The sequence below is a fragment of the Vombatus ursinus genome, unplaced genomic scaffold (genome assembly GCF_900497805.2).
Source record: "Vombatus ursinus unplaced genomic scaffold, bare-nosed wombat genome assembly UNPS02014810.1, whole genome shotgun sequence".
NCBI lineage: Eukaryota > Metazoa > Chordata > Mammalia > Diprotodontia > Vombatidae > Vombatus > Vombatus ursinus.
In genome coordinates this window covers 7,336,515-7,355,331 of record NW_020954588.1, presented here as the reverse complement: position 1 = coordinate 7,355,331, position 18,817 = coordinate 7,336,515, and the positions used below count along the sequence as shown (strand labels likewise).

The 18,817-nt window shown below is 36.2% G+C and overlaps 1 protein-coding gene across 1 annotated transcript in view; it reads left to right on the top strand.

Moving 5' to 3' along the window:
• The window catches only part of ATR (ATR serine/threonine kinase), a 119,249-nt gene extending 100,478 nt beyond the window's left edge, over positions 1–18,771 (top strand). Inside the window, exons 42-47 of the mRNA XM_027875875.1 lie at positions 1,145–1,295; positions 2,050–2,206; positions 2,302–2,455; positions 4,379–4,530; positions 12,073–12,178; positions 17,246–18,771. Coding sequence (XP_027731676.1) covers positions 1,145–1,295; positions 2,050–2,206; positions 2,302–2,455; positions 4,379–4,530; positions 12,073–12,178; positions 17,246–17,419 — 894 coding nt within the window. The 3' untranslated portion in view covers positions 17,420–18,771. The remainder of the gene's footprint in view (positions 1–1,144; positions 1,296–2,049; positions 2,207–2,301; positions 2,456–4,378; positions 4,531–12,072; positions 12,179–17,245) is intronic.
• Positions 18,772–18,817: the final 46 nt, after the last annotated feature.

Sequence of the window (18,817 nt, the reverse complement as noted above, 5' to 3'; positions counted from 1 at the left end):
GAGGTATATTAAAGTCATCTACTTATAAAACTCTGATGTTTTGTTATAATCTTATCTCATGAACCCATACCATAGGACTATCTTATAAGCCAAATTGCCTTATGCCAAAGTTCTTTTGATATTTCAGTAATTAAAAGAAGTTCTAAGTCATATTTAAATATACCTTATATGTGAAATATTGGTATATTAAACATATCATATATTTAAATATACCTTTAGAGTAATTGATGGTTTAATGAAGTCTCAACGTAGTATCATTCATTTTGCCAGTAACTACTTAACTTGACAAGTGTGAAGGAGTGTTTTTTGTTTAACCTGAAAAATAAATCACTAAACAGCTCTTTTGAAATTGAGCAGATGGCATGTGAGGGGGCTGTACTTATTATCTCAGTGTTTACTTTCAATTCTAAAATTGGAGGGAAAACTATTCCTACCACTCTCTCAGGAATGTTATAAGAATGAATTAGATAAGACTTGTATAGCTTTCAAGTCTGTTGGAAGATTCATAGGAAGCTAGAATATTTAAGTGGTAGAAGTATAGTATGAATAACAGAAACAAGAACATAATCAATTATTGGTGTCATGGATTTCTTCCCCTTCCATTTTTGGTTAGTTTTATACTCACAAGAATTAGATGGCATTTTTCATTCCTAAGAATTAAACATTTCTGCCACTTGACACTTACTAGCTGTGTGACCCTGGGCAAGTCACTTAACCCTGATTGCCTCACCCCCCCCAAAAAAAATAATTAATTTAGGGCACTAGGTGGCACAGTGAATAGAGCTCTGGCCTTGGAGTCAGGAGGACCTGAGTTCAAATCCAGCCTGAGACATTTAACATTTACTAGATGTGTAACCCTGGACAAGTCACTCAACCCTGGATTGCCTCACCAAAAAAAAAAAGAATTAAACATTTCTGTATCATATCTGTGTTAATATCTGTAATATTAAGAAATAAAGTAGCCATAATTTTTCATTGTTAAAGAAGCATAATTTTCTTCCCTACCATTTTGAAGGGATTGTTAGCTAACCTATACTGTTCTTATATGGAAAGAATAACAGTTGCATATATTGAAACATCCTGAAATTTTTAGCTTCATATTCTGTTTTCATATTGTTTCTTTGCCATTTTGAAAAAAAAATAGTGCTTGAGGAAAGATGCAGAGTCTCGTAGAAGAGAGCTTCATATCCGAACATACGCAGTTATTCCCCTAAATGATGAGTGTGGCATCATTGAATGGGTTAACAACACTGCCGGCTTGAGACTTATTCTGACTAAACTGTATAAAGAAAAAGGTACTGAAAGACATTCTTTGCTCCTAATTTATAATATAGGTATATAATTTCATCGAACACATTGCAATACATTTTTTTTTTTTTTTGCTTGTACTGGGTTGTTCTGCATGCCTTAAATCCTGAAGTAAACTTAGTGGGACTTGTATTGAATTATAGAATGTTCCTATGTAGCATGGTCTCTGTCCTGATACTATTTCAGAAGCTTTAGGGTTGCCTTAAGGTAGAGTATCTCATAAGGACCCATTCCATATTGGAGTTCACTTGGTCTTTCAATTATTGGTCAGAATAACTTTGAATTTAGAAAATTACAAAATTGTTTCCATCCTGCAAATGATGCAGTTTCTTCTGAGATTTGTGCAAGGGCCCTATCTTTTGGACCTCCAGGGCTGTCCCTGAACTAGAATAGATTGTTCAAAGCAATTCTACAGCAAAATGGGTTCCCTAATTTTGATCACATGAGGTTGCTATTCCTTTTTTCACTTGATGTTGAGTTTCGTAGTTCAGGAATTAGACTGGGACTATTAATAAATGAAGATATAATCTTGTATTTTTTTTAGTTGTATTGAATAGCATTTTTTTTGCCTTGATTATAACTAAAATCTTTTCCTTTTACTCTTACATTTTACTGATGTTCATCTCTCAATTGTTTTCAGACAATGTTGATGTAAAACATTTTTATTTCATATTTTAATTAAAAAATTCTATTCCTTTTCACATTTGGTTAACACGATTGATCAAAATTTGTGCCCTGTAGGAGTGTACATGACAGGAAAGGAGCTTCGCCAGTGCATGCTGCCCAAGACAGCCGCTTTGTCTGAAAAATTGAAAGTGTTCCAAGAATTTTTGCTACCGCGGCACCCTTCAGTTTTCCACGAGTGGTTTCTGAGAACATTCCCTGATCCAACTTCATGGTGGGTTGATTACTTGTTTTAGCCAGATGCTTACATTCATAGTTCCATTAATGCAGTAGACAGCAGCCATATTTGTTGTGTTTTGTTCCATCCAGGTACAGTAGCCGATCAGCCTATTGCCGCTCCACAGCAGTAATGTCTATGGTTGGTTACATACTGGGTCTTGGAGACCGTCATGGTGAAAACATTCTTTTTGATTCTTTGACTGGTGAATGTATACATGTGGATTTCAACTGTCTGTTTAATAAGGTAAATGATATGATTTACTTTAGTCACTTTAAAGTTTTCCTCTAAGTTTGTTTCTGTAATCAACCCTTGCTAACTCTGGTCTAATCATCAGTAGCAGCTTAAGTATTGACAGGGAAGTGCTTGACTGTCATAGAGTTCATACCTCTCTTAATGGATAGTATTTGGGGTAGGAGAAGTCCAAAGCTCCCTTAGTATTGCAGATGGGAAAGCTGAGTTCACAATCATTATAGCACCTTAAGGTTTACAGTGCCTTCCCCACAACAAACCTGTGTGACCAGAAGAGACAGTATTATGCCCATTTTACAGATCAGGAAATGGAGACTTAGAAGATTTAAGGGTCACAAAGTTAGTATCAGAGCTGAGATAGCAGTCTCTTTCCACTATAACATGCTATCTTTCTTAGCCAATTTCTTCTTGGTACTGGAGACTACTTCCTTCAACTACCAAGGAACCAAGAATGGTAGTAGATTTGTTGTTAGTTGGTAATAGATTGCCTTAAGAAGAGAAAAGGAAACAGATAGAAAATCAAGGGAGGAAAGAATGGAAAAAGAAGATGAGAATCTCAGCACAAAAGGCAGCTTAGGGAGACTCTTCAGATCAGGCTCTGTGAGGACCAGTTGAAGGAGATAGGGAGCTATGCCCTGAAGACAAACTTGGGGCAGGCATGAGAGCTATTTTCAGCTATTTGAAGTCTATCACTTGGTAGAGAGATTTGATCTGTTTGCTTTAGTTGCAGATGGCAGAACTAGTTACAAGAAGTGGAGATTGCGAATAAATAAATTACAAGGCTTAATATTGGAAACACTTTCTAACATGGCTTTTCAAAAGTGGAATGGGTTACCTTATGAAGTATAGTCCTCACAAAAGGTTGCTCCTGCCAAGATGCAAAGTCTAGACCAATGGTGTCAAAGTCAAATAGAAACAGTGGTCATTAAATCATACATGAGGATCCCTGTGGGTCACATTTACTTAGAAAACCACATGTTTGTATGATTTTTTTTTTAATTAATTTATTTAGTTAAATATTTTTCCCAATTACATTTTAGTCTAGTTTGGGTTACACTCAAGAGGGTGGTGGGTAGGCTGCCTATTGGACACCTGTGGTCTAGGTAACCATTTGCTAAATACATTCTAGAGGGTTCTTGATCAGGTATGGGTTGGACTTAATGGTTGCTGATTTCTCTTCTAATTTTTTGGGGTGGGTGGGGGATGTTCATCAGTTCCTACAGTTAGAAAGTTAAAATTCTTTTTTCCGGGGGGTAGGGGGGGAAGAGGGGTTTATAAAATTTCTATACATGGGAGTTTTTATGTAGTAACATTTACTATAAAATTGAATTGGATATAAGTTGAATTATTTTAGATTCAAACAAAGTTACTTGGAAATATCAAAAGTACTTCTTAGGCCATTCCTGGTTCTAAAACAGTTGTATGAAAGGGTTCCTTTGGGTAGCATTATGATAGGTCTCCACTATACTTAGAAAGGGCCAGCTAGGTGGCACAGTGGATAGAAGGCTGGGTCTGGAGTCAGGAAGACTTATCTTCCTGAGTTCAGATCTGGCCTTAGACACTTAGTAGATATGTGATCCTTGGCAAGTCACTTAACCCTGTTTGCCTCAGTTTCCTCATCTGTAAAATGAGCTCGAGAAAAAAATGGCAAAACCACTGCAGAACCAAAATGGGGTTATGAAGAGTCGGAAGTGACTGAAAAGGACTGAACAACGGCAACAATAAATATTTACAAAATTGATTTCCAGTGGTTCCATTTTATGAGGGGGTCCTTTTGGTCTGTTAATTCCTAACACGTTAGCGTAAATCATTTAGACATTATGTTTTTACTGTTCCATTTAAATAAAGCAGATGATAAATTCTATGCATATGGCACAGCCCTAAGTTTATGTCTCTTTTTAAATTATGCTTGTTAAGGGAGAAACTTTTGAAGTTCCAGAGATTGTTCCATTTCGCCTCACTCATAACATGGTCAATGGAATGGGTCCAATGGGAACAGAAGGTCTTTTTCGAAGAGCATGTGAAGTAACAATGAGACTGATGCGTGACCAAAGAGAACCTTTAATGAGGTAACAAATAGCTTACACTAGTAAATAATGATTTTAAGCCTCTCTTCCCTCTAGGTAGTTGTATATAGTAAATTAGTCTCTTTTGGAAGAGAGAATCCCTCTTTTTTTGTGGCCTTGTGCAGAATGTGATTACATATAACTGGTATATTCAGTAGCATTTGCAGCTTTTTGCATCTCTATTGTAAGCAAAAAAGGGTTGGGGTTGCAGAAATTGCTACTTTAACAGAAATTTCAAAGCTTTTGCCATCCTGAAAATAAACTAGGTTTTGCATGGCATTGGCAGCTACAAACAGAATCCGGGAAAAAGAAACTGATTATTAAATTTTCCATCATTTAAGACCTCTGAATTTGGGAGTTTTAAGAGTAACTTTTCATGTAACTTTTCTTACAGAAGACCTAAATTCATTCTTAACTGACAAATTATACATAAAGTTAAGTTATGTTAACTATAAAACTCAAATCTGAAATAAAAGATATATACTCTCTGGGCAGAATTCCTCAACTTCAAAATGAACTCTGAATACACTGTTGTGTTGTTGGAAATATAATGGGGGAAAAATCCCATCTTGTGTTCAGGGTCTGTCAAACACAATATCCTTTTTTTTTTTTTTTGATGATCAAATCATCCCATATTTATTAGGTGTCTGTTAAGCATTATTCAAGACATTGTCATTGTTTACATAATAGAAGAAAACATTCTAAAACGGGCTGCTTTTCTTTTTTAAAAAAAAATAATTTTTTTCAGTTACTAAAAGTATTTCTTCTCCCTCCAGTTCACCAGCCATCATTGAAAAGAAAAGAAAAACAAAACCCTTGTATCAAACATGCATTGTCAAGCCAAACAAATTCCTTCATTGGCCATATCAAGAAATTACATGTTTTAATCTGTACTGTGAGTCCACCACTTCTGTCAGGAAGTAATGTTCATCTTGAGTCCTTTGAAATCATGATTGATCAGAGTTCTTAAGTCTTTCAGAGTGTGTCTTTACAATGTTGTGTACAATAACATATAAATTGTTCTCCTGATTCTGCTTGTTTCTCTTTGGATCAGTTCATACAAGTGTTCCCAGGTTTCTCTGAAACTGTCCCCTTCATTATTCCTTACAACACAGTAGTATTCCATTTTATTCATAGGCTATAATTTGTTCAGTAATTTCCTAGGCAGTGAGCACCATCTTAGTTCCCAGCTCTTTGCCATCACAGAAAGAACTTCAGTTTTCTTTCCATGGTTATGCTTCAATATAATTTTTCAGTTGAATGTTTTAAAAATTTTTATTTTTTACGTTCAGAGTTTTTCATTAGAAAATAGTCAATTGTCTATCGAGTGTCATGACAAAGATTATTACGGGTTTTTGAATATAAGTATACTTAAGTATATTATTTCAAATGATAGTAGCACCCTATGGTGCTATTAAGTATCAAGCAGTTACCAGACTTGGTTTAATTTGGTTTTAAAGAATGTACTTTGATATATTAGTAACTTGTCAGTTGGGTGTAGAGTATGAAGAAAAACAGTATACTCTGAAAGAATTAAGAAAGAACTTCTGATAACTAACGAGGAATTTTTTTTGAAGATGATAGAATCTGCCATTTGCCCAATGATTTCCAAATTATTAATATTACTAATAATTTGTAATGCATTAATAGCCTATTAGTCATTTACCTTTTTCTGTTCTCTGTCTTTACCTTTTCTTCTGTTCTTTGTTTCTCTTGTCCTTTAGCTGTCATCTTATGATAATGGATTTCAAATTTTTGATTTGTGGTCCTGGTAATCATATATCATTCACAATCTGAAATTTGGTTAAGAATTTCATGCAGCCACATCGAAAAATCTTAGTGCTAACCACCATGTAATTCTTCCAACTGCCATAGCCCCTGGATCCAGTGCACATAATCCTTATATCTTTAAGGGAAAAGGTAGTCATAGAAGGTTTCACAGGGAAATGGGATTTTAAAGAATAAATAGGATTTGGGTAGATGAAGAGGAGTTGGGAAGTATATTTAAGGAAGGTGAACAGTGTTGTTAGGGAGGAAAGAGGAAAGTCAGGTACTAGCTAGCAAGTAAAACTGTTTTGGCTGTAGCATATCTTTCAAGGCCAGTGTTTTGACCACTTTCAAGAAGAGGGTCAGATTTGTTTAGTTTCTTCAGGATCTCCTGATTATATGCCAATATTCTCAGCCCCTATTATAGAAATGCAGAGTGTTTGAAATCAGTTTTTTAGAATGGAATAAAAATTGTTCATTGAAGTTTGTCTATAAACTACATACATGAAGAGACTGTTGACTTAATAGTTACAAGAATTCAAGTGTTTCCGTGAGGAAGAGGCAAGACCTCTAAATTAAAACATATATACTGTTTTTCATCAGGATTTAAAGGAATTTGATCAAAATGATGTGGTAGAAAAACCTGAGACTGGAAGTAAAGAGGCTTGGGTTTCAGTCTGCAATCTGCCATGAGTTCAGTATGTGACCTAAGCAAGTAACTTAACCTCTTTGTGGCTTAGTTCCTACATCTCTAAAATGGGAGGGGACAGGTTATATTTAATTCTGTAAATACTTAGCACCTACTGTTGATGAACTTTGGCTTTCTATATTAGGCAGTGGCAATAAAGACAAAATTGAATGGTCCCTACCCTTAAGGCACATTCTGTCCATCTCCCTAGCACCTTCAGTTTATCTTCCTCTTTGTCAGACCTCACACTCCAAGCTATTCTTCATGATTACTCCTTAACTTAATCGTTTATCTTATGTATAATTTTTATGATTTTTTCTTTGACCCATTCAGCAAGTTTGAATCCTTCATATTTTTCTTATTGATTGTAATTTTTATTTTGTGATCTATAGAGGATGTTTAATTTTGCTGCATTTCTGCTTTTATATGTGAATTCTTTATGTTCTTGCGTGTGACCAGTTTTTAGAAAAGAGCCATACAATTCTGAAATACAAATAAATGTGTACAGATAGATATATAGATATATATACACATATACGTATATATACATAGATATATATGTACATATATATATTTGTATATATGTATTCACACAAACTCACATATATTCTTTAAGATTTTCACGTAATAATCACCAGCAGTATATAATATATTTTAAGTAGTCTATTCAAATAATTCTGTTATTCATGTCTATTAGATTTTTGTTTTATTTCATTTTATTTTAATTAGACTGGGCCCTCTCTCACCCAAGCTGAAAGTGTGGTAGCCACTCAGAAACCTGATCATCATGGTAGCTTTGACCTGCTCTGTTTCTGACCTGGGCTAGTTCACTCTCCTTAGGCAGCCTCTTGGTGCCAGACTTAGTTCAGACACTCAGTCAGCTTAACCTACTTCATCTAAAAACTCCCAAACTCAAATGATCTACCAGTGGTAGCAGGAATTAGCCATGCTTCACTATACCTGTGATTTTTTTTTTTTGTTAAAATTGACAGAGGCAGTGTTGAAGTATTCACCAATTACTGTTTTATTGGAGTTCCTTCAGTTTGATTAGCATTGCCTTTAAATATTTAGAAATTATGCCATTTGGTACATGCATATATTATATTTTAAATATAATGTAAATAATTTCATTGTCTAGGATACTTTTGAACATAATGGAGTTTCCCTGTTTAACTATGTCTTATTTTTACTATTACTTTGTTTGAGTTTATGATTGCCACCCTTGCTTCTTTGTATTCAATTGAGGCATAATAAAATCTGCTCCAGCCCATTTTTTTGCTTTAATAATTTTTTTTTGTTAATCTGAATGTGACAGATACTAATAAAGATGAACATCTCCATAGAGAAGAAAAAAAAAAACAGGAAAAGGGCTACTTATGAAACCATACAGCTCTATTACATACAGATTTACTTTTCTTTATGTATATGTTTATATATTAAATTCAACTTGACAGTTTTAGAGTTGTCTTATTTATCTTTATATTTCTCTGAATGTCTTTCCAAATGCTGCTGTGTATTTTAAATGATTTTTTATTCTTTCTTTTCTCTGGCATGACCATCATTAGTCCTTCTCAATCCCTACAGTTAAAAAAAAACCCTCCTTTGCCACAAATTAGCATAGTCAGTCAAAACAAATCTACATGTTGGCCATATCTGAAAATGTATCTCATTTTGCATGTGGTGTTCATCATTTTACCTCTTAAGTTTGTTTCTTGTGCAGCAGGTTTTTAATGTCAACCACATTCCTATGTAGCTAGGTAAGGTGGTCATCCTGTTTTCAACCGACTAGCTCACTTTCTCTTCTCATCCCAGATTCTCTGATTTTCAAGGGTATACCTTGATATTGCTTTGTTATAAATTATAACATCATTTTCACTAATCATCTCTGATCCATCATCCTAGTTTTTTACATATCATTTATTTAGTAAACTGAAGGAAACCTTTTCAGTATTGTTTGCTCATCTCTATATCAAACTCTCTTCTACCTTAGATTGAAATAAATGTCAAAGTAACTGGCTCACCTATTTATTAACACTATAGTAAACAATAAAACAAAGATAAATAATTGTTTATAATGTATCAGCTTTGAGAAAGCTTACTGCCAAAAAAATCACCTTCAACTGACTGCGGATTTCTTTGTTCAAGAAAAAGTAGTCCTATCACTTAACTCTTTCAGAATAGCAGCCAGTATCTAAGAATTCTCTTCATAATATTTACTTGCAACATAAGAGTTAATATAGTTCTCTAGAAGTTCTTTGTGTCCTTTTGTCTGCACCTCATCCATTCTCTCTTTAGCCATGACAAGTCACTCCAGAATTAGTTCAGTGTCAGTCCAGGATTCCGTTACCATGTTAAAAATGCAGTAATGATATTGAAGTCTTGTTAGGTAGAGACTAGTAAAGCTGGCATTAAGAGTTACAAACAACAGCTTCTTGGGTTTTGCTTTTGAATTTGTTCTGCCCACCATCTTGTTTTATAGGCAAGCCCATTCCACTCTACCACAGTTACGATCATTCAGTTTTTCTCCCTGTCAGTTCCAGTTATAATATTTCTTTTCTTTGCTTGCCACTTTCCTCCCACTCACTCCTCCTTGCCTTTCATAACCAGCCCTCCATAATTGTATTTTGTTCTACTTTTGACTTTTCCTTCTCCAACTCTATTTTTCCTCTGAAACCCCTTTCCTCCCTTTCCCTATCCTAACAAATTAGTCTCTTCTCTACCCCACCCCCAGCCTTTCCTTACCTGGCTCAATTCATGAGATTCGCAATTCCTGATTTCCCACCACTGTACCTGAATAGTCTTCCCCTGTGTAAACCTAGGAGTGAGAGGTAGTAAGTTGCTCCCTCCTCCTTTGAATTTCTGTCTTAGTATCTTTTTTGAACTCCCAATCACTGAGCTTATTTTCCATTGTTCCTTCTTTAACCCTTAGAGATAGTGGGATTCAGGAGACAAAAGTCTCTTCCTTTAGGATGTAAGCATATTCAGGTTTTTCAAACTTGCCTACTTTCCTGATTTTCTTTTATCTACAACACTTGGGTTGCAAAAATACTGATCCACCTCTGGTTTTCAGAGCATAAATGTTTGCAAAAAATATCAAATCTGTTAAAAATCTGTTTCCTGTAGGATAATATTCAGCTGGGTAGATTAAAGTATTCCTGAATATTCCTTGACATATCATTCTGATCTTTTTGTTTCTCTTACTAGATGTGTAGTCCTATGTGATTCTAATTGCTGTTTCATTCTATATTATCTGTCTTTTCCTGTTCTCTTGCAGTTTGTTTTTTTTTTTTTTTCATTGACCTGGAAACTCTGGAGTTTTACAGTCACATTTCAGGGTGTGTAGAATTCAAAGTTTCTTTGGGAGATGATCTTTGGATTCTATTTTCACTTTGCACTCTAGTTGTAGAAATTCTGGGCAATTCTTTTCAGAATTCTTGAAATGTGATATACAGGTTTTTTGTGTCATCATTCTTTTCTGAGGATCTGATGATTCTTATTTTTCCATGTCTTTTTTCCCAGATCAGTAGTATTTCATTGCACATCTCACATGTTCCAATTTTTTTTTTCCTATCTTTTGACTTGGGTCAAGTATTTCTTGTATCACTTTGAGTTTTGATTTTTGTTTCCTCCATTCTTTTTCCAAGTTATTCGTGTAATTAAGTTATTTTAGCTTCTGTTTCAAGTTGTTAATTCTCCTTTTAAGTTTTCAGTAGGAGCTCTAATTTCATATCTTTATCTTTGTTCATTTCTCATAGGAGGGCTTCCAACTACTCTCAAAGCTGATGTAGGCAATTTTTGTTGTTGTTGTTAAATAAAATTTTTATAAAATGAAATTTTGTTATTTTTATTTTCTTGGTTTCTACTTATAGTTGTAGGGTTATCCTTGGATTCTTTGGTATCCTGGGATTCCTTCAGTATATTAGTAGTTTTCCTGTTTGCTCATTTCCTTAGTCTCTGTGCTTTAACATTTTTTTTTTGTTTCTTCTCCTCCATTGCCCACAGTAGAATCTTAACTTCTGAACTTTCTCTTGTTGAGGGTTGTAGTGTTCTCATTGAATCACCACCAGGCCACAGACTTCACTCACAAAGGCTAGCTTACAAAAGACTACCCCACCTACTATTACTTACAAACTTCTCTGCCTCTTACACCTGCTGTAGTCACAGCCATATTGAGTCCAAAGATGGTAATCATCAACTTCAGGGGGATCTGATGCTGCGAAGTGGAGCCCCCAGACTGCAACAAAGTCTCACACTCTCAGCTCAGCTTTAAGTCTCAGCTAAGGGTGGAGAGTCAGAGAAACAGTGTGGCTGACAGGATGGCCCTTGGCAATTTCTTTCCCCATCACAGTTACCTTGTAAGAGTTTCTTTTTGTTATTCTCTTGTAGTTATTGATCTTCTGCTTTATTTGGAATTTTTAAAAATATTTTTGAGTTATTGATAAGATAGAGCATTTATTAAGGGCTTATTATGTGTTAGGTACTGTGCTAAGTATGGGGGATACAAGTATAAGCAAATGAGACCATTCCTTCCTTCAAGGAGCTTACGTTCTAATGGCAGAAGACAAGTCCAAAGGAAGCTGGAAAGCAGGAGTTTGAGGGTGTAAGGATTTTGGTGGGGAGGTGGAGGAGTCTAGAGAGTAAGTCAAAGTGGGAGTGAAGTGAGTTCTTTCCTGAAATGTCATTCTGGACTGGGGAGGGCAGGCCCCAAGGACTCAGGATTTTCCAGTGTGGGAAGGCTACTGGCAAGGGGGTAGAGAAGTAGCTGGGTTTTGCTGGAAACCTTTACTCTAATTTTTACCTAGGAGATTTCTTGATACTTTTCCCCTGGGTTTTTCTGACCCTGCTGCATTGGACATTCTAAGTTTCTCCTTTTTCCCTTTCCTATAAAACATTCAGTTTCTTACTGGAAAGATAACAATGTATCTACTTGCACTGATGTTATAATTGGCTCCCTGATAGTCACTTTGAAATTGGTATTACTTACAAATCTGTTTGTTTAATAATATTCATGATATCTGTTACTATGTCTTTGTGATTGACAGAATTTATATTTTATCTGTGCTACTAAGAATATTTGTTTTTGTTTTTAGTGTCTTAAAGACTTTTATTCATGATCCTCTTGTGGAATGGAGTAAACCAGTAAAAGGGAGTTCAAAAGCACAGTTGAATGAAACTGGGGAAGTTGTCAATGAAAAGGTTAGTAGAAGATAAAACTTATAGAGAATGATAATCTTTTGTATGTATATCACACATTGTACTTTACCAAATGCTTTCATGTGAATTACTTCATTTGATCCTTACAGCTCTGAGATAGGAAATACCCTTTCTGTTATTGTCATTCATTCATTTACTTTATGTCCAGCTCTTCGTGATTCCATTTATGATTTTCTTGCCAAAGATACTAGAGTGATTTGCCATTTCCTTCTCCATTCCATTTTACAGATGAAGAACTGAGGCAAACAGGGTTAAGTGATTTGCCAAGGGTCACTGAGCTAGTAAGTTTCTAAGGCCAGATTTGAACTCAGGTTTTCCTGACTCCAGGCCTGGCCCTCTATCCACTGTGCCACCTAGCTGTGTATACACTTTATATGAATGAAAGAACTGAGGATTTTGAGCAGTTATAGGATTTTCCCCAGGGTCACATAGGTACTAGGTGAAACTCAGGTACTCTGGTTGCTAGTTCTGTATTCTTTCCCCTATACCAGACTACCTTCCATATAGGCTTCAGTCATCACTAATTAGAAGTACGTTTTAAGTTATGTTTACTTTATCAAAAGTACTAACCTCAGTTAAAGTCTTGCCTAGAACATGTTAACTAGTGAACCTCAGCAAGTCACTTAATCTCTGTGCTTCAGTGTCTTCATTTTTAACAATAATATAGTAATAATAGCTAGCATTTATTTAGCATTTAAGATTTGTAAGCACTTCACAAATATTATCTCATTTTATCCTCCCAATACCCCTATATAAAGTAGGTGCTGATTATTCTCATTTTACAGTTAAGAAAACTGAGGCAAAGATTAAGTGACTTGTCCAGAATCACACAGCTTTGACCTTGATCTTCATTATTCCAGCACTCTATCCACTGTACCACCTGCTAGTAGCCTTCTTAATTGAGGATAATACTGCATTACATTCCTCACACAGTTATTGTGACAAAAGCATATTGCAAACCTCAAAGCACTATATAAATGTGAGGAGCCATTATTCTGTTCTTTGATATTGTTAAGCTTGTGAATACGGTCATAACTGTCTTCTGCTATGATTATTGATTATATCATTAGCGTTTATGTAGCAAAAAGTTACAAAAACACAAATTAAGCTAGACAACCCATAGTTGCTTGAAATATTTGAAATGTTGAAATGAATACCTTGACAAAAAATTTGCCAAGCTCATGGAAAGTTGAAAGAATATGCAAATTAGATTCCACATGGCTGTCATCCTGGTTCAGTTTCTCACTGCCTCCTGCCTATTCTCCCTACTTCTAGCACCTCCATATTTCAATTCATCCTCCATTTGATTCCCAGATTAACATTTCTGATTATGAATTTAACAATCATCAGACTTCAATATACAAAGAAAAACAAAAAGGACTATATATGAAATTGTGAGTTTTCACATAATTTAAAATATTCATATAATAAAATTAACAAGGTAATAACAAAATTTGTTTGTTTATCCATTGGGAACTTTTTATTCTTTATCATTTCATACAAGTCCTCCCACATTTCTCTGAATCTATCACTTGTCACTTAAGGCACAGCAATATTCCATTACATTTATATACTGCCATCTTCTCAGCGATTCTTCAATTAATGAGTGTCATCTTATTTCTAAAACAAGCAGAAAACATGCTAGTATAAATACTCACTTACATTTAGGTCCTTTCTTTTGAAGTCAAAGACTTCCTTGGGGCATATGCCTCACAGTAGTTATCAGTGGACCAAAGGGTATGTACAGTTTAGTAACTTCCAAATTGATATTTTTTATTTTTATTTATTTTTAGTTTTCAACATTCACTTCCATAAGCTTTTGAATTTTAAATTTTCTCCACCTCCCTCCCCTAGACAGCATGCAATAAGATATAAGCTCTACATATACATTCCTATTGAATATATTTTCACATTAGTCATGTTGTAAAGAAGAATTAGAATCAATAGGAGGAATCACAAGAATGAAGAAACAAAACAAAACAGAAGAAAAAAATGAGCAAATAGTATACTTTGATCTGCATTCAAACTCCATAGTTCTTTCTCTGGATGTGGATAACATTTTCCATTATGAGATTTTTGGAGATGTTTTAGATCCTTGCATTTCTGAAAAGAGCTAAGTCTGTCAAAGTTAGTCATTGCATAATGTGGCTGTTACTGTGTACAATGTTCTCCTGGTTCTGCTCACTTCACTCAGCATCAGTCCATATAAGTCTTTCCAGATTTTTCTGAAGTGTGATTGCTCATCATTTCTTATAGCACACTAGTGTTCCATTACATTCATATACCACAACTTGTTCAGCCATTCCCCAATTGATGGGCATCCCCTCAATTTCCAATTCTTTGCCACCACAGAAAGAGCTGCTATAAATATTTTTGTACATGTGGGTCCTTTTCCCATTTGTATGATCTGTTTGAGATGCAGCCCTAGAAGTACTATTGCTGGGTCAAAGAGTATGCACATTTTTATAGTCCTTTGGGCATAGTTCCAAATTGCTCTCCAAAATTGGTGGATCAGTTCACAACTCCACCAACAATGTATTAATGTTCCAATTTTCCCACATCATCTCCAACATTTATCATTTTCCTGTTTTGTCACATTAGCCAACCTGATAGGTGTGATGTGGTACCTCAGAGTTGTTTTGATTTGCATTTCTCTAATCAGTAGTGATTGAGTATTTTTTTTTCATATGACCCAAATTGATATTTCTGAAGCACTTCTGACCATGTCACTTCCCTGCACATAGGACAAAATACAAACTCCTTAGCCTACTACCATTTAAAGCCCTCCACATTCATACTGTAACCTACCTTTCCATACTTATTCTATATTATTCCCCTTCATGCTGTCTACATTCTTGTCAAACTTAACCACCAGTTGTTCCCCAAATATGTTATTTTATGTTCAGTCTTCATTCCTTCAGACAGGCTCTCTCTCCTGCCCAGGATGCTCTCCTTCCTAAATCATTCTATTACTTGAAGCTTTAACTCAGGTGCCACATTTCTCTGATTTCCCCCAGTTGTTAGTACTCTCTTCTTCCTCATAGTGCCTTGTATTTACTTATCTGTATACATGTTATCTTCCTGAGTAGAATGTAAATTATTTTATGGCAAAGACTTTCATTTTTGTCTTCATATCCTCATATTAGCACTTAAATAAATGGTGACTGAGAGGATAAAATGAAGTTTCCACTTAAAATTTTAACTGGGTTTTAAACATGAAAGAATTTTTAAAAACTGTATATTTAGCACAATGAAAAACAAAATTGATTTCTGTAGGATGATAATATGAAGGACAAATAGGATTTGATGTTTTAATAGTCTAGAAAAATGTCCATTTCATTGTGTTGGTGTAACTTTCTATCCAGTGTTAAAGTCACCTGACTTCTAAAGATAGATCCCTGGACTGGAAAGAAAGATCCAAATATAGCATGGCTGTCACAGTGCACATAAGTCTTATTGTCTGGAACTTCCAGTTCTTCTCTGATACCCTTTACCCTCCTTATGTGCCAGTGTTCTCTGTACCCTCTCTCCATGTTAACTGGTCAGAAGAAGAATCAAAATCCCTAGAGTTAAAGCTTCATATTCACTCAGGTTACATATAAGACAGTATCATATATTGTTCATAGTAGGCACTTAATGATTGTTGAATAAAAGTTTTGTCAAAGCAACATTTGTCTTTCAATAAACAGGTTCTTCATTCCTTCACTGAACTGCCATCATCTCTTATTTCTTAGAAAAATTATCCTGAGCATCTTATTTAGTTAATGGGCTCTTGGAAGGTTAGGGAGTATATGCATGTCTCAATGTGGAGTTTTTCACATCTCCCCAAACTAAGAACTAGCATTAAATCAGAGTTGGGTACATGAGGTAGAAATGAAAGCTACCATAGATTCAGTTATCTTTTTTCTGCTAAAGATTCACAGTCTGCTTATCTAGCTGTAACCTCTTTGGTGTGACCTCCAGTCTTGTATTTCCAACTGCGTCTTTGACATCATAAGCTGGATGTTTGTCCTATAGACATCTTAAACTAAACATGTCCCAAATTTAACTCTTATTATCTTCCCTCCAAATCCAACCCCTTCCTGACTTCCTGATTTTTCTTGAGGATAATGCTATCTTTCTAGTCACTCAGACTTAAAATGTAGGCGTCATCTTCAACTGCTCTTATGCCTTCTTCTCTTCCCACCACCCTGGTACACACCCTCCTCACCTTATTCTTATACTATTGTAATAGTTTGATGGTGGGTCTGCCTGCCTCAAGTCTCTCCCAATTCCATTTTATCCTCCACTCAGCTGACAGAGTTATCTTCTTAAAGTGCAAAGTGGATAGTGCTGCCTCCCCCCCACCCTTGCTCAGCAAACTTGAGTGGCTCCCCATCATTTTTGTGATTAAAAAAAAAATCCTGTATGGCCCTTCCTAACCTGGTCCCTCCCACACACATGCACACTTCATTCAGTGACCCTGACCTCTTTTCTGCTCCTCACACAAGACACTCCATCTCTTGGCTCTGGGCATTTTCTCTGGTTCCCCCATGTGTGGCATGCTCTCCCTCTTCATCTCCACCTCCTGGCTTCCTTCAAGTCCCAGCTAAAATCTCACCTCTTACACAAAGCCTTTCCCAATCCCTCTTAATTCTAATGTCTTCCTTCTGTTGATGATTTCTAATTTATCCTCCATTAAGCTTGTTTGTTATGTCATGTTTCTCATTATTAGACTGTGAGCTCTTTGAGGGCAGGGGCTGTCCTTTACCTTTTTTTTTTCTTCTATCTCCAGTGGTTACCATAGTTCTTGACACAACTAGGTGCTTAATGAATGTTTATTGACTAACTGAATCAGAATCCATGCCCAAACTCTAAACTTCTGAAATGTATTTTTCTCTTTTCCCCTTTCCTGTCTACATTCCAGCAAAAGTGTTGGTCGCCAATCTGACCAAAAAATGGTTAAAGCAAAGCTGGAGCAATGGATTTGAGGAATTAAAAAACATTCATTCTTACCTGAATATGTAGATATTTCTACTTATTTAAAACCTTCTATTTTCTCATTTCTAGGCCAAGACTCACGTACTTGACATCGAACAGAGACTGCAAGGTGTAATCAAAGCTAGGAATAGAGTAACAGGGCTACCTTTATCTATTGAAGGACACGTACACTACCTCATTCAAGAAGCAACTGATGAAAACTTGCTATGCCAGATGTACCTTGGTTGGACTCCATATATGTGAAATGTAACTGTTACAAGTTAATACCTTCTCTTTTGACTGCAAAGTTGATGTTATTACAATGATTCAGTTCCAGATTGCCACATGCATTCATTACTGTTCTAGAAGATAAATTGCTATACTTTCTTCCCAGAAATGGTATTGTTAATACCATTGTTAAATGTTAGTAATTGTTAATAGACTTCAAAAATAAAATATGTTCAGATGTAAATTGTTTCAGGAAAATATGTATCATAACCACATATATAATATTATCCTGATATACACAGACTTAAGGGGAAAAAGTATCTGTGTAAATGATACTATAATGATACTATTTTGACTAGAAATTTGACAAATACAGTAGCTATGTTTCAGTTCTGTTCTAGACTGCCATGTTAGTTTAGAACCAATGCTGTTCTGTCACTATTTGATAGAGATAATTGGTCATGCTACACAGTTTAGGATTATCACACTACAGTTCTTGAATGTCTTGTGGTTTGTATAACATACACCACATAAAATTAAGGTATAGTAATTATCCAGTGACTTGTATAAGGCAGCTTGAGTAGAGACCACTTCCACCTCTTCCTCGTAAGTCTCTTCCACCATTGCTTAAGCAGCTCTTTAAAAAACAGGATTGTATAAAAATTCTTTACCCAGTTTTATGGTTTTAATGTAACTTTTTGAATAACTTTTTTTCCAGAATGTTTAGCACAATTTAACGGTGATTGAAAAGTTAAATTATCTAAAAAAGGCTCAAATCCGGAGTGAATTTTAATCTTAAGTTCCAAAGGAAATCTTTTCAGAACTCTGTATGCCTGGTGGCACTGTTGTTGTGAAGGATGAGAAAATGAAGGCACGTGCCCAGACGCACGAGAGGCCCGGTTCGCTTGCCCCTCAGGTTATTCCGACTCTCTCCTCCGTAACTCAGAGTGGCCGAAGTGCATCATCGGGACGTGTCCTGATAGTAATGTCCTGGATAGTAATGGGGGCGGATCGATGGGCCCAGTCCGGAACTCCCTGGTGCCTGGGGGCTGAAAGGCAACGAAGTTTTATGTAGCTGAGGAGGAGGAGGGAGCCAGGGGCCGATGGCCAGACTGGAAGGAGGTGTCGTTATGGTCGGCATTTCTTGGGGGAGGGGAGGACGGGCGGGGCATCGTTAAAGGCGAACCCCCTGTCCTCAAGATGCCCCCAGGGCCCCCGCGACGGGGGAGACCGAAAGAGGCTGAGCCCCGAGACGGAGCCACTCGCCGCCCGGGGCCTGCCCTCAGGCAGCTTCTGCCGACGGAAGGCGGACGCCGGGTCTCTCACTACCGTTTCCAGATCCTGTTTCGCTGTCACGCTGCGCGTCAGCCCGGGACCCCCGGGCCGCGTTCCCTGGGAGGGTGGGGCCGGGAGCCGATGTGGTGGGGGCGGGGG